The sequence below is a fragment of the Pan paniscus genome, chromosome 9, assembly GCF_029289425.2.
Source record: "Pan paniscus chromosome 9, NHGRI_mPanPan1-v2.0_pri, whole genome shotgun sequence".
NCBI classification, from domain to species: domain Eukaryota; kingdom Metazoa; phylum Chordata; class Mammalia; order Primates; family Hominidae; genus Pan; species Pan paniscus.
The window spans coordinates 20,544,869-20,569,400 of NC_073258.2; the positions used below are offsets into that span (position 1 = coordinate 20,544,869).

At 43.0% G+C, this 24,532-nt stretch overlaps 2 protein-coding genes across 4 annotated transcripts; both read right to left on the bottom strand.

The window, feature by feature from the left end:
- Window positions 1-611: 611 nt before the first annotated feature.
- On the bottom strand, window positions 612-6,080 carry SAA4 (serum amyloid A4, constitutive). 2 transcript variants are annotated; one of them, XM_057299116.2, is made up of 4 exons: window positions 5,968-6,080; window positions 5,091-5,185; window positions 1,638-1,776; window positions 612-921 (listed from the first exon to the last, which is right to left on the bottom strand). In XM_057299116.2, the coding sequence occupies exons 2-4, from the start codon at window positions 5,179-5,181 to the stop codon at window positions 759-761; spliced, it is 393 nt and encodes a 130-aa protein (XP_057155099.1). In that variant the 5' UTR covers window positions 5,182-5,185; window positions 5,968-6,080; the 3' UTR covers window positions 612-758. The 2 variants fall into 2 exon arrangements, with proteins under 2 accessions (XP_057155099.1, XP_057155098.1); XM_057299115.1 differs by lacking the exon at window positions 5,968-6,080 and having other exon boundaries at window positions 656-921; window positions 5,091-5,201.
- A 1,479-nt stretch (window positions 6,081-7,559) lies between these two features.
- SAA2 (serum amyloid A2) lies at window positions 7,560-18,148 on the bottom strand. 2 transcript variants are annotated; one of them, XM_057299117.2, is made up of 4 exons: window positions 17,932-18,148; window positions 17,252-17,346; window positions 15,228-15,366; window positions 7,560-9,289 (listed from the first exon to the last, which is right to left on the bottom strand). In XM_057299117.2, exons 2-4 carry the CDS (start codon window positions 17,340-17,342, stop codon window positions 9,268-9,270), a joined length of 252 nt encoding a protein of 83 aa, XP_057155100.1. In that variant the 5' UTR covers window positions 17,343-17,346; window positions 17,932-18,148; the 3' UTR covers window positions 7,560-9,267. The 2 variants fall into 2 exon arrangements, with proteins under 2 accessions (XP_057155100.1, XP_014202235.2); XM_014346749.4 differs by lacking the exon at window positions 7,560-9,289 and adding an exon at window positions 14,559-14,834.
- Between the last annotated feature and the right edge of the window lie 6,384 nt (window positions 18,149-24,532).

Here is a 24,532-nt window from a genome sequence, read left to right on the forward strand (position 1 = left end):
ATGAAGTTTCACTATGTTGCCTAGCTGGTCTTGAACTCCTGGGCTCAAGCAATCCTCCTGCCTCAGCTTCCCAAAAGGCTAGGATTACAGGCATAAACCACCTCACTCAGCCCACAATGTACCTTCTCCATAAGGAAAGAGCTCACTGGGGGACAAGGCCTAGAGGCAGAGAGTGGACAGGATGCAATGAATTGGGCGGTACAAAGTCTGTATACAGAGAGGCCTGGAAACTGCAACAAAATAACCTGTGAGGCCCTGAAGAAGAAGTGGGAATTTGGGGGTAGAAGTCCGATCTGAGATACAGAGGAGACTGATGGAAGACTGCCCAGGGCTGTGCCAGAGCCATGACTCCAGCCACTCAGAAGCCCAGGATGATGGTCAGTGCTTTGCCGGCTTAGTCTTACTCAGGAGGGGAAGCTGGGGCCGAAAATGACCAGAGAAGCTTGGCTTGGGTCATGTGAGGAGCCTGCATAGTTACAGACCAACTGGGAGTCCTTGGTCCCCCTCAGTCACAGGCTCATCTGCCATGGTGCTGTTTATCTTCCATGTGGCCTCAGATGACCATTCTTCCCAGAAAGTCTGCCTCAATGTTCCCAGTTTCCACCAACAAATTCAATTTGACAAACATTTATTGAACACCTCTAGGTGCCCTATACCAGTTCCTGGGGACACAAAGCTCAGTGACCCTGTGTCCCTGTCTTGGGGGAGAAGTGTGTGGCTCACAGCCCAGTTTCCCTGAGAGCAGAGGAGCAGGAAGCTCAGTATTTCTTAGGCAGGCCATCAGGTCTGAAGCTGTCGGGGTCTTTGCCACTCCGGCCCCATTCCTCAGCTTTCTCGTTGGACTTCGAGTCCTCCAATACAGTGCTGCTGTTTCCAAATAAATAGTAGTCTATTAATCCCTGAAGATAGACCCTGGAACGGCTGCAACCCAAAGAAAGGAGACAGGAAATTAATCTCTTGACTCACCTGCTCACCTGAGACAGCTCCACCTGCTAACTCCCTCCTCTTCTCCCACCCAAGTAATGACTGAGAGGAGGCTGGAAAACTCAAGGAAAGGGGAAGAAAACTATCGATCTTCTTGGGCAAAGGCCTAAGTCTACTGATACTTTGCGCTCTGCAACAGAGTGCTTTCCCTTTTTTTTGAGACAGGGTCTCATTCTGTTGCCCAGGCTGGAGTGCAGTGGCTCCATCATGGGTCACTGCAGCCTTGACCTCCTGGGTTCAAGGGATCTCCCACTTCAGCCTCCTGAGTAGCTGGGATTACAGGTGCATGCCACCACGCCTGGCTAATTTCTTTTATTTTCTGTAGAGATAAGAGTCTTGCTATGTTGCCTAGGCTGCTCTTAAATCCCTGGGCCCAAGAGATCCTCCCACCTTGTCCTCCCAAAGAGTTGGAATTACAGGCGTGAGCCCCTGCACCCAGCCCCTGCAACAGTGTGCTTTCAAGACCTCTCCTCAGTTCTTACTTTCCCTTGTGGGTGAAAGGAGACATGTCCTCACCAGCCTTGCTCTGGCTCTGCCAGCCACCCAGACCCCAGGAGTATGTGGAGGAGGGGAAAGAGCCACAGGTTCTCCTGACTCTCAAGACAGATAGGCACTGCTGGCCTCTCACTGGAGTCCCCGGGAATCTGTGTTACCTGATGAGTTTAGCAGCCCAGACACCCCCAGGTCCTCTTTGGGCAGCATCATAGTTTCCCCGAGCATAGAGATATCTGTTTGAATTTTGGTGATTGGATATCATTATGTCCCAATAGGCTCTGCCCATGTCCCCAACCCCTGGAAAGAAAAAAAATGACAAAAATGAACCCAGTGACATACTGGAGAAATGTAGAAATGAACATTTTCCACTGATTTCCAGATTTTGGCCCTTGACAAAATAATCCTTTGAAATCATACGTGGAGATAAACATTACTTCCTGTGAACAGCTTCCCTGAGCAACTGTAAGGAAGGTGCTTTTCCATGGATTACATTGAATTGTATTGGTTGGCAGTTGTCATGCCCTGGGCTACATCTTACATGGGTCTGTGTGTGCTGTGTACAAAGAGGGGACGCTCGTGTGAGGAATGCTTTTCCATGGATTACATTGAATTGAATTGGTTGGCAGTTGTCATGCCCTGGGCTACATCTTACATGGGTCTGTGTGTACTGTGTACAAAGAGGGGATGATCATGTGAGGAATGTCACAATGGAGAATAGTACTACAGATGTAAGATCCAGGGACATTACAAGGGACTTGGTGAGAAGAGGAGGGGGCTGCACATCTACCATAGCCCATAAGAAAAATACATCCTTACCAGCTGAGTGAGGACAACTAGGACTTGAATAAATCTGACTGCTATGGGCATAAATGGCACAAGAAAGCCGAGGGAATGGGCAGTACGTGATGAGGTGGAATGACCTGAGAGAGCTTCATAGGACCTGGATAATCAGACTTATCATGAAGGGCATGAATGTAAATGTTTAACTCTCTGCTCTGACAATTAAGTGTCAGTTTCCACATTCTTCAGTTGGGGGGAATCATACCTACCTCCCTGGTGGACTAAATGAGAAGATAAAATGAGGTAACATACATAAAATGCCTAACATATTGGAATACTTGATGCAAATTGGATTCCTGTTCCTATTAGTGAAGGGCAGTGGTGACAATAAGATACCACTATACACCCAACAGAATGATAAAAATTTTTAAAACTGACAATATAAATTGTGGGCAAAAATGTGGAACAACTGGAACTCTCATAATTGTTTTGGGTTTTGTTTTTGTTTTGTTTAGTCACAGTCTCCCTCTGTCACCCAGGCTGGAGTGCAGTGGTGTGATCATGGTTTTCTGCAGCCTTGATCTCCTGGGCTCAAGTGATCATCCCACCTCAGTCTCCTGAGTAGCTGGGACTACAGGCACCTAATAGCACACCCAGCTAATTTTTTTTTTTTTTTTTTGGTAGAGATGAGGTCTCACGTTGTTGCTCAGGCTGGTCTCAAACTCCTGGCCTCAAGTGATCCTCCTGCCTTAGCCTCCCAAAGTGCTGGGATTACGAGTGTGAGTCATCATGCCCAGCTCTCATAATTGTTCATGGAAGTGTAAATGGGTACAATTTTGGGAAGCTGTTTGCTGGTATCTACAAAAGCTAAATTGACATGACTATACCTTATGACTCTACATTTCCATTCCTGAGTGTATACCCACAACAGAAACGAGGGCTTATGTACACTAAAGTACATGTACACCAATGTTTATTACAGGTTTAGCCATGATAGCATAAAACTTTAAAAAGCCTAATTATCCAATAATGTAGGATAAATTGTGATATCAGTATACAATGGAATACTATGTAGCAATGAAAAAGAACAAAATATTAATACACATGACAAATGCTGTCATGTATATTAGTATGTCTTAATGTTGAGTGAAACAAAGCCGGATACAAAAGACATATTCTGTATGATTTCTTTTATTCAAAGATCAAACACAGGGACACTAATCAACAATGATAGAGGTAAGAATAGGAGTTACCTTTCGTGAGGGTTGTTAACTGGAAGAGGGCATGAGAGACCCATCCGGGGTGTGTGAAATGTTTGACATCTTGATCTGATGGTGTAATATGGATGTTTGTATGTGTAAAAACCTCATCAAGCTATACTGTTTACTATATGTAAGTTATATATCATTTTAAAGTTTTTAAAAAGATTAGTGGAAAAATAGATGTTTGAAACAGGTCTAAGCCAGGAAGAGCTATAGAAAATGTCTATCAGTGCCTGTGTTGTTCAATCAATAAATATTTTTGAGTTCTGCTGTGGTTTACGTGTTACCGAGTTCTTTAAACCAACTCACTTGGAAAAAAGAAAAGCTGTGATAAATAGTTTTAATTGTTACTTAGGTACTGTGTTCTAAGGGATATTTCTCACTAACTTCATGTATTATTTTTTGTCTGTAATTTTGTCAAATAGTTTATCTCTGGCATGGCATGACTGTCCTTTCTCTGATGCATGCTTTATGTTCATTCTATGTTTTCCAGATCTACTGGCAAGAGTTTTCTCCAAGCATCTGACAGATTCTGTCACTGGGTGACAGAAAAACCCAGGACAGTTGTTCTCATTGGCATTGTGCTTAAAGTAACCTGGGGAGTTTTTCAAATGCTATTCCTAGTCCCACTTCACTTCTAAGATTCCGACTCAGTAACTATGAGAAGAGGCTTCGGAGTGTACTTTTAAAACAAACACCGGCCGATTTAAATGCTGGTGGACCATACAACAAATTCTGAAATACACTGACCTAAGGGAGAAGATATTCTCTACTATGTGCAGAAAAACTTAGCACATGCTACCAAAACTTTTTAAAAACTATTTATAGAATATCATTTTTAAAAGCAGAAAAAATGAAAATTTATAAAATTTCAATTGAAAAATTACAAAAAATTCAACTACAAAATTAATAACAACACATGAAGTTCAAAGTATTGCATAACCTGACAAACATAGTTTTCCCATTTTAACAGCTAGTCAATAAGATTCGTTTCCCATCCAGAATGGCAGAAGTCAGTTTCCCAGCCGTATCTCAGCCCTCCTGTGGCTAATCAGTAGAAATTTGCTCTTTTTATTTTATGGATAGAAGTTAGGGCTTAATTTTCATAAGCTCTGCATCCCAAGCATTGGCCATTTGCTTGGGTACAGGATGGGATTTCTCTGTGCAAGCACTATTATTCTACTCTCTGCTAGGCATGTCTCAATCTTGGAGTATAATTGTGAACTCAGTATATTCCCAGAGGTGGATGAGCTAAATAAACATCATGCCCTGAGAAATCTGCCATCTGTAAATTTCCGCAGTGGGAGATCACCCCCTGGAAGTTTTTATCCTTCTGCACTCTACACCAAGAGTACAGGCTGGGCCCAAAGCACCTTTAACCTCTCGTCTGGAAACCCCAAGGGAGGGTGATAAATCAGACCAGCCTAGAGGAAGAAACAGATACAGAAAACCACACTCCTGCTCTGACCTCTGTGTGGCTTCTCTAAGGAGCACTCACATCCAGTGAGTATGTGGCCACTGCTCAGAATGAATCCTGGGTATGTGCCCTCCATCCTCCAGAGTTCTTACCTTGGAGAGCCTCCTTGAAAAACGAATGCCAGCTTTCACTGGTGACTCCCATGACCAAGGAGCAGAAAACAATGCCTGTGAAAAGCCTCATTGTGCTGAAGAGAAAGAAAGACAGGGGCAGAGAATCATAAAAAAAACACAGATCTATGTTTTGAGGACTGAATTTCTTTCCTTTTTTTCTTTCTTTTTTTCCTTTTCTTTCTTTCTCCTTCCTTTCTTTCTTTCCTCCCTTTCTTTCTTTTTTTTTTCTATTGCCCAGGCTAAAGTGCAATGATATGATTAAGGCTTACTGCAGCCTCGACCTTCTGGGCTCAAGTGATCCTCCCACCTTAGCCTCCTGAGTATTAAGGACTACAAACGTGCACCATCACACTCAGCTAATTTTTTTTTTTTTTTTTTTTTGGTAGAGACAAGGTCTTGGTATGTATGTTTGGCCCACGCTAGTCTCGAACTCCTGGCCTCAAGCAATCTTCCTACCTCAACCTCCCAAAGGATTACAGGCATGAGCCACTGTGCCAGCCAAAGGACTGAATTTGAAAGACTAATTCCCCATTTCCATTTGTTTGTATGAGAATCATAACTGCATGAAAGATTGAAATGAGTTTTAAGAAGAAGCATAAACCCTTAATTCTCAGCCCAGATCTCTAGAAAGAATAAGAGGATTCCAACGTGTTATTTGGTCTGTGGTCAATTTGTCACCCAATACAGCAGACTAAAGTCAATCAAGAAGCATTTCCTGAGTTCCTACTCTCCTCAGCACTGACCCCGTAATGAGGTAGAAAACACAGTTTCTCTCCAATTGAAATTTGACAATTATGCGAGAAAAGGATCTCAAAAGAGTCAAATAAGAGAAATTACTCCTTGGAAGAAACCTCACCTGTGGACCTTTCTCCAGCTGAAATTTCAGTAAAGGCAGAGCTGCTGGTATCTTCTGGCCATGGAGCTATAGTTGGTACCTCTGCTGGCTTTGGCATTAATGGGAGAACGGTTTTAAATCCAACAACCTGCCTTGCCAAAGTCCTTTTTGCGCAATTCTTTGGGTATTTTAAAAATTAACATATTGGGTAATAGTGTTTCCTTATCTAGAAGTAGTTTTCCAAATTGGGTCATCAAGGTATTTATTTTCTGGCAGTTTTTCTTAATTGCCACTTTTCCCTCTTTTTAGTTTCCTCTATCACAGAAGAGTTGTATTTGCAAAATCCAGCGTGGGAAGACAGAGGTCTTTCTCCACTTTCTTCTCTTTGTGTCTTTCCATTCTTAACTGTTTAGTAGGAGGTCTTCCCAAAAAATTGCACATAGATATTATGTTGTAGGAAGTGATCAATATTATTAGCAAAAGAGATGTTTGCTTGTCTCTTGTGACTTCTCTCTAAAGAATGTAAGGACACAGAACAAGCAAGACTTGACTGTACCATTCATGGGATGAGGTAATGATTCTGGGAGAATACAAGGACAGGAATAACACCAGAAGATCAAGGGTGAAGGCCTTTGAGGCATAAAATCTCTTTTTTCATATAAATATGTATTATTCTGCACTTTCTTTTAAACTTACTATTTATTGGAAGTCTTTCCATGTCGGGCTTGTTGCTTTTTTTTTTTTTTTTTTTTTTTTTACAGCTACACAGTATTCCATTGCATGGATGGACCATAATTTATACAATATTAATGGCTGTTTTGACAGTTATTAACCTTTTGATATTACAAATAATGGTGCATTTATTAACCTTGTACATATGTCTCTTGCACATGTACAAATATATCTCTAGGATAAATTCCTACAGAAGAAACTCCATGGTGAAAAAGTATCAGATTTTATAAATTTTTTGTTTGTTTGTTTGAGACAGAGTCTCACTCTGTCCCCCAGGCTGGAGTGCAGTGGCATGATCTCAGCTCACTGCAACCTCCACCTCCGGGGTTCAAGAGATTCCCCTGCCTCGGCCTCTTGAGTAGCTGGGATTATAGGCACACGCCACCACATCCGACTAATTTTTCTATTTTTGAGAGAGACGGGATTTCACCATGTTGGCCAGGCTAGTCTCGACCCACTTACCTCCAATGATCTGCCCACCTCGGCTTCCCAAAGTGCTAGGATTACAGGCATGAGCCAACGTGCCTGGCCCTAGATTTTATAAATTTTTATGTGTTGCAAATTGCCTTCCATGAGGGCTGTATCAATCTCTACTCCCACCAGAAATGAGTGAAAGAACTTGGTTCCACATTGTCTCTCACACAGTATACTCTCAAACTTTTTGAGAGTAAAAATAAAACTCAAAGTAATTTTAATTTACATTTCTCTTATGATTTTGGTTTCAAAATCATAATAAGAAATTGTGAGTAAAATAAAACTCAAAGTAATTTTAATTTACATTTCTCTTATTATGATTTTGGTTTCACATCTTTCCACATGTTTAAGAGCTATTTCTATTTTCTAAGGAATTGTGAATTCACACCTTCATATCAAAGTAATCATTTTTTACTGGTTTATTGTGTTTTTATTTATCACATTAGAGAAACTTTTTATATACAGGGAAAATGAGTATGTTATCTAGGATATGAGTTACAAATATTTTTTCCAGCTTATTTATCTTCTGATTATGATGGCTTATGTTCTGCCAAAAGAAATTATTTATGTTCTTGTCTTTATTAATATTTTCTTTACTTGTCTTCTCAATTTCATAGTATTTGAAGAGCTTTCCCTACTTTGTTTTTTTGTGGTTTTCTTAAACTCAAATGTTTTTATTTCATTCCTTTTTAAAAATTTTTTGTGGGTACATAGTAGGTGTATATACTTATGGGGTACATGAGATATTTTGGTACAGCCATGCAATGCGTTATAATCACATCATGGAAAATTGGGTATCCATCCCCTCAAGCATTTATCCTTTGTGTTACAAATAATCCAATTATACTCTTTTGGTTATTTTACAATGTACAGCTAAATTATGACTGACTATAGTCCCCCGTTGTGCTATCAAATACTAGATCTTATTCATTCTAAGTATTTTTTTGGTACCCATTAACCATCCTCACCTCCCCTCACTCCCCCCTCCCCACTACCCTTCCCAGCCTCTGGTAACCATCCTTCTATTCTCTATCTCCATGAATTCAATTGTTTTGATTTTTAGATCCCACAAATAAGTGAGAACATGTGATGTTTGTCTTTCTGTTCCTGAATGATTTCACTTAGCATAATGACCTCCAGTTCCATCCTTGTTGTTGCACCTTTCCCTACTTTGGGCTATAAAAGAATTTACCATGGATTCACCAGATAATGTTAATATTATTATTATCATTTTCCTTATTTGTTTATAAATATTTAGCATATTTGGAATTTGTCCTACCGTAATATATACAGTATGTTTTCAACATGATGTTATTTTAGATGGTCACCCAGTTGTACCAATCCCATTTGTTGAATAGTCCGTCTTTTACTTACTACGTTAACATACAACCTTTATCACATACAAAATTCTCATATGCACTTATGTCTAATTCTGAGGATTTGGTTCCACTGATCAGGTTTTTTCTATATATAAGTCAGTACTACACTGTTGTACTTATTGAGGCTTTATTCAATGTATTAATTGCCCTCATTACTTTTTTTTCAGAAGTAGTTGGAGTTCATTTTCTATTATTTCTTCTAACTGCTAGTTTTTGTATCCACACCTTCTTGTCTGTGGTGTTTTGATTGATGTCTGGGGTGTCCAGGAGTCCTATCATACCATCTCCCATTCTCTCTTATCACTGCTCCATTTAGTTCTCCAGACCTTCCCCTGCAACCACCTTCACGAGATAGTCAATGACTCCATGTTGCTTAAGCCAAAGGTGAACTCCTCAACTGCTAAGCAGAATCTGATACTGCTAATCAATGGCTCAGGGATTCTGGAACACCATGCTTTCCTAGTTTTCCTCCTTTCCCAACAGCTGCTCCTTCTCAGTCTGTTTTGCTGTATCCAGCTTCTCCTCCAAACTTCTTAGAGAATGGAGACACCACACTGAGCCTTCGGACCTCTCTTCAGTCTCCATCCACATGCTGAGGGAGCTCATCCATGCCTCTTAGCACAGGTTCCAAAGGCCATGGTCTTGTTAGTGGTGGTTATTTACACTGAATCTTCATTGCCTGGATCAATGCCTGGGTCATGTAGGAGTGAAGAAAAAAAGTTTCTTCCTTCACTCTCTAGAGTTCAGCTGAAAATAAACTGACAAAGGCAGATTAATAGGAGAAAAAGTCATATACATGTATTTTAACATGCAAGGGGGAAAATCACAGGAGGGTGATTTCCCAATAACCCAATGGGGTACCGGTGATTATATACTATTCTTCATAGGGGAGGAGAAGATGGGGAATGTACACAAATTTTTTGAAGTCATAAATGATTATTAGGAAGAATGAGTGGACCTGGGGAATAGAAATTAACTTGTAAATGATTCTCTTGAAATTTGAATGAGGCAAATAAGCAGGTGTCATCTTTTGAAAAAGTCCATCCAGTTGTGGTTGTATTCCTCAGTCATCTTCTCTGAAATAATGAGATTTCATGGAGCAGGTGGAAGGCTATTGTTTTCTCTTTCATGGGATGCAGCCATAAGGCAGATAAAAGAAGAGCAGAGAATAGCCTCTTCCAGCATCTGCTGCCTTTCAAAGGCCTTTAAAACAATCAGCCTACCAGGGTACTGTATTTTGGGGTGACATTCCCTGGGTTCCTTTAGTCACATAGCTACTTATTTAATAAATGTTGATGGTACTGGTATAAAAATAGACACATAGACCAATGGAACAAAATAGAGAACCCAAAAATAAAACCCCATACATATAACCAACTGATCTTTGACAAAGTCAACAAAAACATACAGTGGGGAAAGGATACCTTATTCAATAAACGGTGCTGATAAAAGTGGATAGCCATATGCAGAAGAATGAAATTTTATATCTCTCATCATATATATATATACTCAAGGTGGATTAACAACTTAAATGTAAGACCTGAAACAAAAAATTCTAAAAGAAAACCTAGGAAAATTCTACCAAACATTGACCTAGTCAAAGAATTTATGACTCAGATCTCAAAAGCAAATGCAGCAAAAAATATATATATACAAGCAGGACTAAACTAAACTAAAAACTTCTGCACAACAAAAGAAATAGCCAACAGAGTAAACAGACAACCTAAGAATGGGAGAAAATATTTGCAAACTACTCATCTGACAAAGGACAAGTACCAAGATTCTACAAGGAACTCAGACAACAAGAAAAAAGGAAATAACCCCATTAAAAAGCGGGCAAAGGACATGAACAGGTATTTTTCAAAAGAAAACATACAAATGGCCAACAAAATATGAACAAATGCTCAACATCACTAATCATCAGAGTCACAAATTTAAACACAAATTTAATCACAAATTAAAACCACAATGAGATACCATCTCACACAATCAGAATGGCTATTACTAAAATGTCAAAAAAACAACAGATGTTGGTGAGGATGTGGAGAAAAGGGAATGCTTACACACTGCTCATGGGAATGTCAATTAGTACAGCCTCTGTGGAAAGCAGTATGGAGATTTCCCAGAGAACTAAAAATAGAGCTACCATTTGACCCAGCAGTCCCATTACTGGGTACTACCCAAAGGAAAATAGATCATTATATAAAAAATATACCTGAATGCATGTATTTATCACAACACTATTATTCACAGTAGCAAAAATATGGGATTAACCTAAGTGTCTTAGGTTAATCAACGAATGATTGGAGGGGTGTGTGTGTATGTCTGTATACACATATATACACCATAGAATACTATTCAGCCATTAAAAAGAATGAAATCGTATCTTTTGCTGCAACATAGATAGAACTAGAGGCCATTATCTTAAGTGAAATAACCCAAAAAGTCAAATATCACATTTTCGCACTTATAAATGGGAGCTAAATAATGTGTACACATGGACATAGAAAGTGGAATAATGGACACTGGAGACTCAGAAAGATGGAGGGCGGAAGGGGGCCGAGGACTGAGAAATTACCTGACAGGTACAATGAACTCTACTTGGGTGATGGTTACACTAAGAACCCAGATTTCACCATTATGCAATCTATCAGTGTAACAAATCTGTACTTGTACCCCCTAAATCTATAAATAAATAAATGAATGAATATTTTAAATAACAATAATAAATGCTGAATGAACACATGGAAGCACATTTCTGAACGTTTGAAATAATTCCTAATTCAATGACATGTTTAAAAATAACAAGCAGCTCAATTTGCATGTAGCATGAGGCACATGAATTAGTCATAGGAGATAAGACTGAAAAGCTTGGATACCCTATTAGTCAGGGTTCTTGAGATACACAGGACAAATAATTTATTTGTGTATGTATGTATGTATTTATTTATTGTAAGGAATTGGCTCACAAGATAATTGGGGCTGAGAAGTCCCACGATCTGCCCTCTGCAAGCTAGAAACTCAGGAAAGTGTAATTCAGTCTGAGTTCAAAGGCCTGAGAACCAGAGTAACTGATCATGTAAATCCAATTTGAGGTCAAGAGAAGATGAGAGGAGATGTCCAACTCAAGCAGTGAGGCAGGGGAAAAGGGAGGCAAATCCGTCCTTCCTCTATTTTTGTTCTATTCAAGCCTTCAACAGATTGGGTGATGCCCAGTTGCATTGAGAATAGCAATCTACTTTATTAAGTCCAATTCAAATGTTAATCTCCTCTGGAAACACCCTCACAGATGACCCCAGAAACAATGTGAATCTGGGCAGCCTCAAACCGACACAAAAATAAATATAACAGTAGGCTGGGCTCAGTGACTCATGCCTGTAATCCCAGCACTTTGGGAGGCTGAGGCAGGCAGATCACTTGATCCCAGGAGTTCAAGACCAGCCTGGGTGACACGGCGAAACCCCATCTCTACAAAAAATATAAAAATTAGCCAAGTGTCATGGCACACATCTGCAGTCCCAGTTATTCAAGAGGCTGAAGTGGGAGGATCTCTTGAGCCCCGGGAGGTCGAGGTTGCAGTGAGCCATGATCATGCCATGGCACTTCAGCCTGGACGAAAGAGGGAGATGCTGTCTCAAATAACGAAACAAAACAAAACACAACTATAACATAGAGCAATGCAATTTCCCTTTCTCAAACTTTTCTAACAGAGAGAAGCATGTTAATTCTTACTGAGGAAAACCAAGTAATTAATAAAAGGTATTTGGGTGTGCCAGAGCATAGGGATTAGGTGTGACTTTACAAATTATAAATTCCTGGGTAAACCAAGCACCTTTTTCCTTGGATACAAATTTCGATTTAAAAATTTTTTTCTTTTTTTTTTATACTTTTTCTTCCTCTGAACCTACGGACTATATTGAATTAAATTTTTTTTCAAATTATAGATTTCAAGAAGGGGAGTGATTTGGTCCTTTACAGATGGATGAATGAATTTCTGTATCCAAATGTTGCTTCAGTTAATTATTTCTAGTAATAATATGTTCATTGCAAAGTTTTGAATATCTACAAAGACTAGACTTTGAAAGCTTGTTTTATTTGACTTTGAAAGCCATTCTTTCTCTCATCCTCCCTTTCTCTCTCTCCTGCCCCCCAAAATCTACAACTTCAGTATTTGTGACAGAAATCTAATTGTAAGCATTTACAATTGCGATTGTAAATAATAGCATTACAGTCTTTTTTCACAACTTGGGGTCAACTCAGACTTTACTAGACTGAACGCTAATCTCAACAGTGCATTGAGTCTGCTCCCATGAGCCAATCTTCCACCCCTCTCTCCATCTTATTTATCTTGCCCTTGCCTTGTTTTGGCATTGGCACATCTTTGAGACTGAGACTCAAACCTCCTATACCTCCTACACCTACACTTCTATTAGTGTCTTTTGATGAGAACTGTATGAGAAAGTTCTGTTGTAAATAGTTCTACTTTATATCCATACATTTTCTTCCTCCTTGACAAATAAATTTGTCTTTCCTCTGTAAATATAATTTTATAACTAGTCTTCTCACCTTAGGAGTCCTCCTCAATCCTTTTTCAGAGAAAAGGGGTATGCCAGTTATCAGTTTCTTTATTTTCAGCTCCGCACCCACCCCTTTGTCCTATTTGTGATGCTGGTGCTGGACCCTGTGAACATTTCTCCTTTGCCAGTTGGGCATGATGTTAATCTTCACCCATAGAGGGCGCTAGAGGGCCAAGCAGGAGATGAAGACATCTTTTCCTGATCTTTTGTGCTTTGCTTCCTTTCAGCTCCTGTGGTACTCTTCTCCTGTACAGGACAACCAGTGGCACTTGCCCCAAAGATCTGAGTGGCATCCCAAGGCCAAGACAGTTTCCTGACAATTTCTGTGGCACCTCAGTAGGATGTCCATGATGTTTACCAGCAGCCCACTTATTTTAATCAGCTTGGGCTGCTGTAACAAAATAGTACAGCCATGCTGTGAGTTGGGGTTTCAACATATACATTTTGGCAAGATACAGTTCACTCCACAGCACTGCCACTTCCACAGCTGGCTTCCCAGGGGGTTCAATAACCTATCTCCTGCCCCCAAGCAGTTTCCCAAATTTGTCACAGGAACCCTAGCTGCATTCCCAGAGTTAAGTTACACCCTGGGTAGCTTCCTGCCAAGTTTCATTAATACCTCAATGGAGTTCTTATATGTCAGTTTTGGCTTGAAGGACCCAGTAAACTATTTGCCATCCAATGTCAGTCTTGTGAGGGGCCCAATCTCAAATTTATACCTTCTCATATTCTGTACTCTTAGAAGTTAATGCTGCTCTCAGTTAATAATTCTTTATATTAAAATTTCCCTTTTCAAATTACTGCCTGGTTTCTGTCTCCCAAAGGGACCCTGACTGATAAAACAGTTCTTCTCTATCTGGCTCTCTCTCCACTGCCACCACTTCCACAACTTTGATCTAGTTAAGCTCCAGAAACTCAGAAAACATTCATAAAAGGAGTCGCATTACATATTTAGACTTGAAAGAAGGCAATGAAAATAGAGTGGAAGAGAACTGCATTGGAGGTATTTTTTAGATGGAGTGGGTAGAAATTCATTAATGCCTGGATTTGTAGGTGTTGCTGAGAAATGAAAGGAAGATTCGGGTGGCAGTCGCTGAGGCAGGACTTCACAATTCAATTGTCTGTAGCCCCTGCCTCCAGAAACAGAGATCACTGAGGAATGAAGAACTGAGGGACAGAGAAGGTAACAGGAAATAATTCACAGGAGATGAGAAGCCTGGGCAAGGAAGGGACTGGAAATAGCAACAATGTAACCACAAAGGTCTGGAAAAAAGGAGGTCTAATTTGTGGAAGGGTTGATGCAGGTGTCTGCACTGTGACTACTAAGAATGTCTCCTCACATCCAAACACATAGGCCTACCTAGGCTCACCCTTCACGTGGGTGTGCATTGATTTCCCTTTTGTACCAAACAGGCAGTCAGCACCAAAAGAAGAACACAGTTTCAACAAATTCCATCTCTTAAGCATTTATTGGATGCCTATTATATGCCATATCTCAGCTTCTCTGGACATAGACCTCACTAACTTTGTATCCCTGCCCCGAGGGCCTCACAGCCAGGTCTCCTGAGAGCAGAGAGAAGAGGAAGCTCAGTATTTCTCAGGCAGGCCAGCAGGTCGGAAGTGATTGGGGTCTCTGCCACTCCTGCCCCATTTATTGGCAGCCTGATCGGCCAGTGAGTCCTCCGCACCATGGCCTGTGAGTCTCTGGATATTCTCTCTGGCATTGCTGTAGTCAAGGCAGGCAAGAAGGAGATTAATCATCAGGCCAGTGAGCAACAGCTCACCCTCCCATTCTCCCCGTTCCAAGGGAGGGCTCAGAGAGGAGCCCAGAAAGGCCAAGGAAGGAGGAGTGAAAACACTGACGCTGCCTGGGCACTGCCCCATTCAGCCAGGCTGGGCACCCCTAGGCTGGATGAACAGCACCCAGAGGGGGAGGGGGAGGAATCACTCACTCTTACCATCCACTCAGACCTCACACTGAGCACAGAGGCAGAGAGAGGGCAAGAAGAGGAGGGACCACAGCCTCTAACTTCTCTACAAGGAGCTCATCTCCCTCCTGACTGTCCAAGGCAGGCAAGCTCTGCTCACCCAGCCCTAACATCCCAGGAGCTCCAGTTACCTGATCACTTCTGCGGCCCAGGCACCCCCAGGTCCCCTTTTGGCAGCATCATAGTTCCCCCGAGCATGGAAGTATTTGTCTGAGCCGATGTAATTGGCTTCTCTCATGTCAGAGTAGGCTCTCCACATGTCCCGAGCCCCTGGAAAGGAAAGGAAAGGCAGAAGGGACATCAGGAGAACATAAAGACTCCAACACCACCTTATAGGGGAATGAAAGAAGGACAAATCTTCCACTGACTTCAAGCTTTCAGCCTGTGATCATAGCAGCCTTGGATACCATGGGTTGAGAAGCACATTCCTTTATCCTAGTTGGCTTTTCCAGGTCCCCTGGTGAAGAGCCACTGCTATAGAATGAAGCTGCCTATGATAAGATCCAGGAGTGTATATGAATGAGGTGGTGACATGGAATACTGATGCTGAGAAAGGTGGCAGACACAGAGTACTTCTGCCCTGACTACTAAAGTATATATTCTTGCAAATGGAATACATGTCATTGTGACCTGAGTTCCAGTGACTGTTAGGAGCATAAAAGTCCCTAAACACTTTCTCAGTAGGCTGTACTGATACTGTGGGTTGCTTGAGGAAGCAATAGAGCAGCGGCTCTCCGCCTTGGTTGCACTTTCTTTTTCTTTTTTATTTTTTTAGACGGAGTCTCACTCTGTCACCCAGGCTGGAGCACACTGGAGCAATCTAACTCACTACAACTTCCGCTTCCCGGGTTCAAGTGATTTTCCTGCTTCAGCCTCCTGAGTAGCTGGGATTACAGGTGCCTGCCACCACGCCTGGCTACATTTTCATATTTTTAGTAGACACACGGTTTCACCATGTTGGCCAGGCTGCTCCGGAACTCATGACCTCAAGTGATTCATCCACCTTGGTCTCCCCAAGTGCTGGAATTACAGGCGTGAGCCTTGGCTGCACTTTCTAATCACCCAGAGAGAAACTGAAAGTCCCAATGCCCAGGCCACACCCCAGGCCAGTTTCTGCAGACTCTGCTGGGGAGTTGAAGGCATGGGTATTTCAGGTGATGCCAAGGTGTGCCTGAGATTCATAACCATCAACCTCTAGGAGGTGGTCAGTGATGCGTCTACCTGGCAAGAGCTCTGACCTCAAGCACAGCTGGGCTCAAACCTCTGCCCTGCCACCTGCTGACTGGCAGTAAGTCCCTGGGCATTGGCCTCAGCTGCTCTAAGTCTCAGCTTTCTCACCTTCACAGAAGGGATGCCTGCCTCACAGAGTCATTCTGAAACTAAATGAGAAAATGCTGTGATCCTTGTGGGGGCTTGATGCACGTTAGTGCCCAGCTCTTGTCAAGAAGGCTGGAGAAGGAATGGAAATAGAACAAACCAGGAAGGGAGCCCCTGACAGAGCGAGGCTAAAGAGCCCTGTACATTATCCAACTAGGAAATCGAAGGAGGAAGGAGAAAGAAGACAGAAGAGTCAACAGCCTTAGTCATACTCCTATGCGATTTATGCTGAGGGACATTTTATACCAATTGCAGGCCTTATTTTGCATCTTCTACTCAAAACAAACAGCTCAGGTGCCCCTGGAAAGGATGATTGTTCTTTCTCTGAGTAACTGACAATAATCCTCGACTCTCTAATCTGTTTAGCAGCTCCCCAGGCATCCGGCACATCCTGCACATTGGGCAGCACAACCTAAGGCAGCGGCTCAAATCTTAAGGAAGCCCAAAAATACCCCGTGTGCGTTGTTACTGGATGCCCCCTCCCTTACGGCTCAGGAGATGTGTTTTTGATACACCTTGCAGCGGCTTCTGAAATGTGATCCATTCACTGAACACACCCTGAGAAGCTGCACTACGGGGAAAGGGGATATTCCCAGCAGCTCTCAAAGACTCGAGACAGGCAACCCAGAAAACCCTAGTTCCTGGCAGGCCTCAGCAACGCAGACACTAGCAACTCTGTGGTTCAAAAGCAGCCTTCCGAAAGCATCATTTTCCCCAGTTTATCAGGTCCAGGGCGATGTTTCTCTTCAGAAATCCTGCAAACCTTCTGAAGCCTTACCATCAAAAGCCTCGCCAAGGAACGAAAAGAAGCTTCGGCTGCTGACACCCAGGACCAAGGAGCAGAAAACCAGGCCCGTGAGAAGCTTCATGGTGCTGAAATGAAAGGAGAAGTCAGGCAGTCGCCCACAAGACTGGCACAGCTTCCCTTGGGACTTATATTCCGACGAGAGCCTGGTTATTTCCACTGGATCTTATTAGAGTCTCAGTGGCTCATCTAGGAAAACTTGCAGCAGGACCTCACTCAGAGCCAGAAGCCCTCGGTTCTGAACCCATCAGCCCTGAAGCCTGACTGCATAAGAGGATGCCAACGTGGCATTGATGGAGGAAGGCAGGAGTTACCACCAGACTGTCACTCCCTCAAGTAACTTATAATTCCCCACAACGCATTTACCGTGTGTTCCGTCTGCCCCGCACAGAACTCAACATGGGATAAACACAAAGCAGGATCATTATTTTTTATTCTTAAAGCCTTTAGCACCTGGTATTCCCAGGTGTTCTCCCATCCAAGTACTACCAGGCCCGACCCTGCTTACCTCTCTAGATCAGAGGAGATAAGACACCTTCAGAATGGTATGGCTGTATGCCCCAGGATAACTATTTTTTAAAGGACATGATAATCTTGTTGGGAAAGAGAAAACAGAGTAAGTTTAAAAAATCACTCCTTGGTGTGCTCCTCACCTGATCTGTGCTGTAGCTGAGCTGCGGGTCCCTGTCTGCCAGGGAGAGGTGGCTGCTATTTATAGTGAGCCTTGCTGGTCTCTTGGGAGGGAAGAAAAGCTGGATGTGGTCCCTGATGAAAGTCCCTGCAGGTCATTTCCCCTACAAAATGGTCTAAGACAAGTTCCTGGATGCCAGTGGTTTCTTCATCCCGGGTCATTTATCCCAGTTGTGTAACCTGTGGGAACAAGAGAGGTTTGCTGTGCCTTGGCAATGGACAGGGTGCTAGATCAGCTGTGCTCCTCAGCATTGGGGGAAGTGCAGCTGCAGAGATGCCAGTGGGAGCCCCGTGATGGCGGCACCTGGGCTGCTGGAAGGTGTGGAGTGAGGGCAGCTCTTCAGCCAGCTCCTGACTATACCGGTCATTTCCTCAGGATGGGCCCTGCTGGGCCACATGGCAGATGACCCTGACATGAAGTCCCTGTGAGTTCATGTCTAAAGCCTTTAAGCTTTAAAACGGACAGCCTACCCCTGCCACATCTCATGTGTGCCCTGGAAGGCTCCTTCCACCCCTCTGGATATCCTGATATCTCTCAGCACAGAAAATCTCTGCTCCGCTGGCTTAGCCAATTTGGAAATGCTTTTTCTAAGTTGGCTCCTGAGCCAAGGACAATGTAGAGAGGGGGACTTTCTGCTGCCCCAGCCTAGTCCTGGAGCCCCACCTTGGGAGAATGAGAGTGTGGTGCGTTAAATAGACAGCCCAGCTGGTGACGTGCCCAGCATCCAGGCAGGGAAGGGTGGGAGAGCTCTTGGTCTGCTGTATTATCACGGAGGGGTGCAGGGGGCATGCAGACCACTCTCTCATGAGAACATCAACAGGGTCAGATTAGCTCTGCAGAGGCTTATGGAGGAGCATGGTGGCCAGAGATGGGTCAGTACCAGAGCCCAGGGGGGCTGAGGCCAGGACATGCAGAGAGGCTGGTGGACATAGCAGCAACTCTGGTTTCTTCTTCTCCGGTCCATGTTCATACCCTGAGGGCTAGGCATTTGTAATAACAAACAAACAAGCAATTTAGAAATGGGCCAGGCATGGTGGCATGTGCCTATAGTCCCAGCTACTTGGGAGGCCAAGGCAGGAGGCCTGCTTGAACCCAGAAATTTGAGGCCAGCCTGGACAACACAGCAGGATTATCTTAAAAAAATTTTTTTAATCTCTGAGAAATGGGTAGGGCCAGGAAGTAAAGGATGGCCAAATACTCCATAAGCAGCAAATGCGTGGCTCCAATGTGAACAATGATATTATAGACTCTGTTCTGAGACCTATGCATTGACACCTCCACCTCCCCCACTACATCTTGCCACCTTAAAACCACTGAGAGTGGTACCTGCTGGAATGGGTCCACACACACAGTCACACATATTTTAGGCAGGGTAGTTGACATCCCCAGGGAAAAAGAGCTCACAGAGAGAGGCTGAATGTTTCCAACTGGGTAGCAGTAATAGTACATCATGCTGTACATGGTACAGCACAGATCAGGTGAAAATAGTAGTACATCGTGATTAACCAGGGCTTATTCCAGGGAGTCAAGAAGAGTTTCATATCAGAAAAATCTATCTTTGTAATTCACTGTACCAGTAATCAAAGAAAAGGATTGTACATTTATTTTACTAGATGCAGAAAATGAATTTCATAATTGTCAACATCTACTGATGATAAGGAAAATGTATAACAAAATAAAGAGACCATTTCTGACTTGAGAAAGGATAAATACCAATATGTTATAGCAACAGTTCTCAAACTGTTTTCCAGGGAACCCTAAGAATCCCTCCTTAGGGAGGCTTTGATATCAAAATTATTTTTAGAATAGTGCTAACACACTATTTTCATGTTTCAGTCTCATTTTCTCATGAGTACACACAATATGACAAGTTAGTTGATATGAGTGTGGATTTCCACATGGTAACTGACTTTTCAGAAGCTACCACTTGTTGAGTTTGGTATAATATAGAATAGCTACAATTATCTAAAAATACCATTAAAATACACTCCCCCATTTCAACTATATATCTGTGTGAGGCTGAATTTTCTTCATATACTCCAACCTAAATAACATATTAAAACAGGTTGGATGATGAATCAGATAGGAAAATCCAGCTATGAAAAAAAAATCAGACATGAAAAATTTTCAAAAGGGTAAAACCATAGTACTCTTCTTACTTTTTTTCTTTTGGAAGATGGTTATTTTTCATAAAAATATATTATTTATGTTAACATATAGAAGATTGATAATTTTTTGAAGAATTGATAAATGTTTAAATTTTTTCTTTCTATTATGGTAAATACTGATGAATAGAGTCCCCATAAATAAAAGTTCTTTGGGGTCTTCAATAATTTTTAATAGTGTAATGGGATCCTGAGACCAAAAGGTTTGAGAATCATTGCTCTACAGCAAACATTATGTGTAATTAAGACACTTCAGGTGCATTCTCAAGAAGACCAATAAAGAGGCCACAATGGCAGGCGTGGTGGCTCACACTTGTAATCCAAGAACTTAGAGAGGACGAGGCAGGTGGATCACTGGAGGTCAGGAATTCTCAACCAGCCTGGCCAACATGGTGAAACCCTGTCTCTACTAAAAGTACAAAAATTAGTCGGGTGTAGTGGCAGGTACCTGTAATCCCAAGTACTTGGGGGGTTGAGGCAGGAGAATCACTTGAACCCGGGAGGTGGAGGCTGCAGTGAGCCGAGATCGTGCCACTGCACTCCAGCCTGGGCAACGGAGTGAGACTTCATCATGGAAAAAAAAACAAAGAGGCCAGGATATCTGGTTGTTACTGCTACTGTTTCACATATCCCTGAAGGACCTGCCCAGTGCTAAAGAAACACAAGGAAGGTAAGAGGTGAAAGAGAAGAAATGAAACTATCATTGTTTGAAGATGACACCATCTTTTACATAGAAAACCTGTTAGAATCAAATGGCAAGCTATTAGAACTACTAAGAATTCAGTGAGGCTGCTGTATTCATGGCAAAATTTTAAAAATTGATAGCATTTCTCTGCAACATTCCTTAATAGTTATAAAATACAGCACAAAGTAGTACCAAAAACATTAACTATCTAGGAAATAACCTCTTACAGAGAAAATTTAGTCTGTTAAAGGATAAAAAGTGGCAATGTACGTCATGTCCACAGAGATTATATTTTAGCTTAGCAAAGATACCAATTCTCCCAAATTTATTTATAAATTAAATGCAATGTGAATCAAAATTTCCCACTGGAATTTTTATCAGGAAGGCAACAAATTCTTTCTTTCTTTCTTTCTTTCCTTTCTTTCTTTCCTTTCTTTCTTTCTTTCCTTTCTTTCTTTCTTTCTTTCTTTCTTTTCTTTCTTTCTTTCTCTTTCTTTCTTTCTTTCTTTCTCTCTCTCTCTCTCCCTCTCTCTCTCTCTCTTTCTCTCTCTCTCTCTCTCTCTCCCTCTCTCTCTCTCTCTCTCTTTCTCTCTCTCTCTTTCTTTCTTTCTTTCTTTCTTTTTAAGACAAAGTCTGGCTCTGTCACCCAGGCTGCAGTGCAGTAATACAATCTCAGCTCACTGAAACCTCAACCTCTCCGGCTCAGGTGAACCTCCCACCTCAGCCCCCCAAGTAGCTGGGACTACAGGTGCACACCACTGGGCCTAGATCACTTTTTGTATTTATTGTAAATAAACACAAAAAATAAATATTTTGCTCAGGTTGGTCTGGAACTCCTGGGCTCAAGCAATCCGCCTGCCTTGGCCTCCCAAAGTGCTAGAATTACAGGTGTGAGCCACCACACCCAGCCAATAAATTAATTCTTTATGATGAATAAGTTATCTATGAAAAGTTAAGTCAGCTGGGTGCGGTGGCTCACGCCTGTAATCCCAGCACTTTGCGGGGCTGAAGCAGGTGGATCACCGGAGGTTGGGAGTTCAAGACCAGCCGGACCAACATAGAGAAAACCCGTCTCTACTAAAAATGCAAAATTAGCTGGGCGTGGTGGCACATGCCTGTAATCCCAGTTACTTAGGAGGCTGAGGCAGGAGAATTGCTTGAACCCGGGCGGTGGAGGTTGCGGTGAGCCAAGATTGCACCATTGCACTCCAGCCTGGGCCACAAGAGCGAAACTCCATCTCAAAAAAAAAAAGAGAAGTTAAGTCAATGAAAAGTTAAGTCAATTAAAAAAGTAAGAGCTGTAGTGTTTAGATATACACACACACACATATATATATATATCTTTATATATATATATATATCTTTTCCTTTTTTTGAGACCGAGTCTGTTTTTGTTGCCCAGGCTGGAATGCAGTGGCGCGATCTCTGCTTACTGCAACCTCTGCCTCCCAGGTTCAAGCGATTCTCGTGCCTCAGCCTCCCGAGTAGCTGGGATTACAGGTGCCTGCCACCATGCCCGGCTAATTTTTGCATTTTTAGTAGAGACGGGGTTTCACCATGTTAGCCAGGCTGGTCTCAAACTCCTGACCTCAGGTGATCCACCGGCCTCAGCCTCCCAAAGTGCTGGGATTACAGGTGTGAGCCACCGCGCCCAGCCATATATTTTGCTTTTCATCTGCAGCTCCTGGATCCTAACTCCTTGTTATATTGTTGGGCACTTTAGGCCTCAGTAAACAGAATCTCTGTCTATGACCTTCTCCTGTCCTTCTTCCACCTGCCCAAAGCAGGACTCTAATTTGATTGTGGGTCAAAAGACTCTCATTCCAGAAAGGGCCTTGCCTCATACCCTAGAGGAAGGAATGCTGCACAGAAACGCCAAGTCTGAACAGACAAGCCTTGCTGGGTTTATACCATATGCTTTTTGTCCAATCACATTTCTTCATGGTTGCCAATCATGCCTATGTAATGAAGCCTCCATAAGAACCCAAAAGGACAGGGTTCAGAGAGTTTCCACATAGCTGAACACTATCTGGAGAGTGAACACTTCCTAGAGAGTGGCACACCCAGAGAGATCATGAAAGCTCCACGCCCCTTTCCCCTTACCTCGCCCTCCACATCTCTTCATCTGTATCTTTCATAATATCCTTTATAATAAACCAGCAAATGTGTTTCCCTGAGTTATGTGAGTCACTCTAGCAAATTAATCGAACCCAAAGAGGGGGTCATGGGAACCCCAACTTGAAGCCAGTCAATCAGAAGTTCCAGAGGCCCAGACTTGCAACTGGGGAGAAAGAGGGGGAGGTCTTGGGGACTGAGCCCCCAACCTGTGGGATCTGACACTGTCTCCAGGTAGGTAGTGTTGGAACTGCATTGGAGGACACTCCTGGTGTCTGCTGCTTGGTGTGTGGGGGGAAAAACCCCACACCTTTGGTTACGGAGGTCTTCTGTGTTGATGATCATTGCTGTTTGAGGGCAGAGGGAATACACGGTTTGAGAGAGTTTTTCCCTGACATGAGCGAACAGGGGACATGTACTGGTCTCTGAGATGTGGGATCATGGGATCTGCCACAAGTGGGGAGACCACTGTGACCCCTGCCGCAGTCTTTGGGGCAGAGGGTGTCTCGGGGGCAGAAGAAGCGAGAGTTGTTTGCAGTAGCAGTTATGTCCAAAGTGGGCGCCAGGAAAGTAGGGCTGCCCAGCTTTGAAGAGCCTCCTTACTCCCGGCCTGAATGAAACCATTTCCTATAAAGCGCTAAGCATAAAGTTTGCCAATGGTGATCCACGGAGAAGTGAGTGTACCCCACCCCGCCATCCCACAGGGAATGTCGGAGTGATGTTGATCTGCACCTAGGGAAGGAATGGTTCATGAGATGTGGTGGAGATGCTGAGGGCCCGTGGACATCAGATCCTACCCTACCTGTGCCAGGACAAGCCATGCACATGTGCTTCAGACCACCAGGCGACAGGAGTGTTGCATGAGGTGTGAAGCAGGCACCTGGGAAAGAGGAGTGTGAACAGCAGATGGGACACACTGGGGGCAGTCATAGGAATGAAATGTCCCAGGATGGATGCAGGCAGGTTATGGAGGACTTAGTGAGGACTGCTCTCCTGGTGGGAATTGTGGAGTGGGAGACTGGATGGAGACTGGAGGTGTTTTAAGTAGGGAAGCCAACTTGCAAGGGTGACCAGGGAAACTATGTCGGCCAAGGGTGAGACATGCACTGGCAAGACTCTCAGACAGCCTGGCTTATCTAAGCAGAATGCTTGAGCCATGCCAACGGTGCCTCGCAAGTTGTATTAATCATGTCCTTTCATTTTGTGTTTTTGGTGCTTGGCATCTGGGCCCTTGCTGACCCTAAGGGACCATTTCTCTCAGAGCTAGTCAAGTCCTAGACACAGTAAATGACTCTCCTGGGAGCATGCCTTCCATGTGCAGACCAACCAGTCAAGAGTCCACACTCCCACCCACCTCCTTTATCGAGCTCTCACATCCTGGGGCACCATCCACCTTCCCTAATCACTCAAGGACCACGTCCCAAACAACTAGGGACAGCCTCCATGCCCCTGCACCCATTGAAATTATTCATGCTAGCCAATCCTAAACCTGTGTATGCTGCCACACCATTCCTTCCTGCAGAAACACAGTAAGGACTCTTCCTACACCTCCCCTACTTCCTCTGCTCCCTGACTTACCCACTTACTTCCTGGTGCAG

Coding starts and splice junctions, on each gene's coding strand:
- SAA4 (XM_057299116.2), bottom strand. CDS start 5,181: ATGAGGCTTTTCACAGGCATTGTTTTCTGCTCCTTGGTCATGGGAGTC. Junction 1,777..5,090: donor TTTCAAGGAGGCTCTCCAAG/GTAAGAACTCTG, acceptor TTTTCTTTCCAG/GGGTTGGGGACATGGGCAGA. Junction 922..1,637: donor TGGGCTGCTAAACTCATCAG/GTAACACAGATT, acceptor TTTGGGTTGCAG/CCGTTCCAGGGTCTATCTTC.
- SAA2 (XM_014346749.4), bottom strand. CDS start 17,342: ATGAAGCTTCTCACGGGCCTGGTTTTCTGCTCCTTGGTCCTGGGTGTC. Junction 15,367..17,251: donor CCTTGGCGAGGCTTTTGATG/GTAAGGCTTCAG, acceptor TTTCCTTTCCAG/GGGCTCGGGACATGTGGAGA. Junction 14,835..15,227: donor TGGGCCGCAGAAGTGATCAG/GTAACTGGAGCT, acceptor CCTTGACTACAG/CAATGCCAGAGAGAATATCC.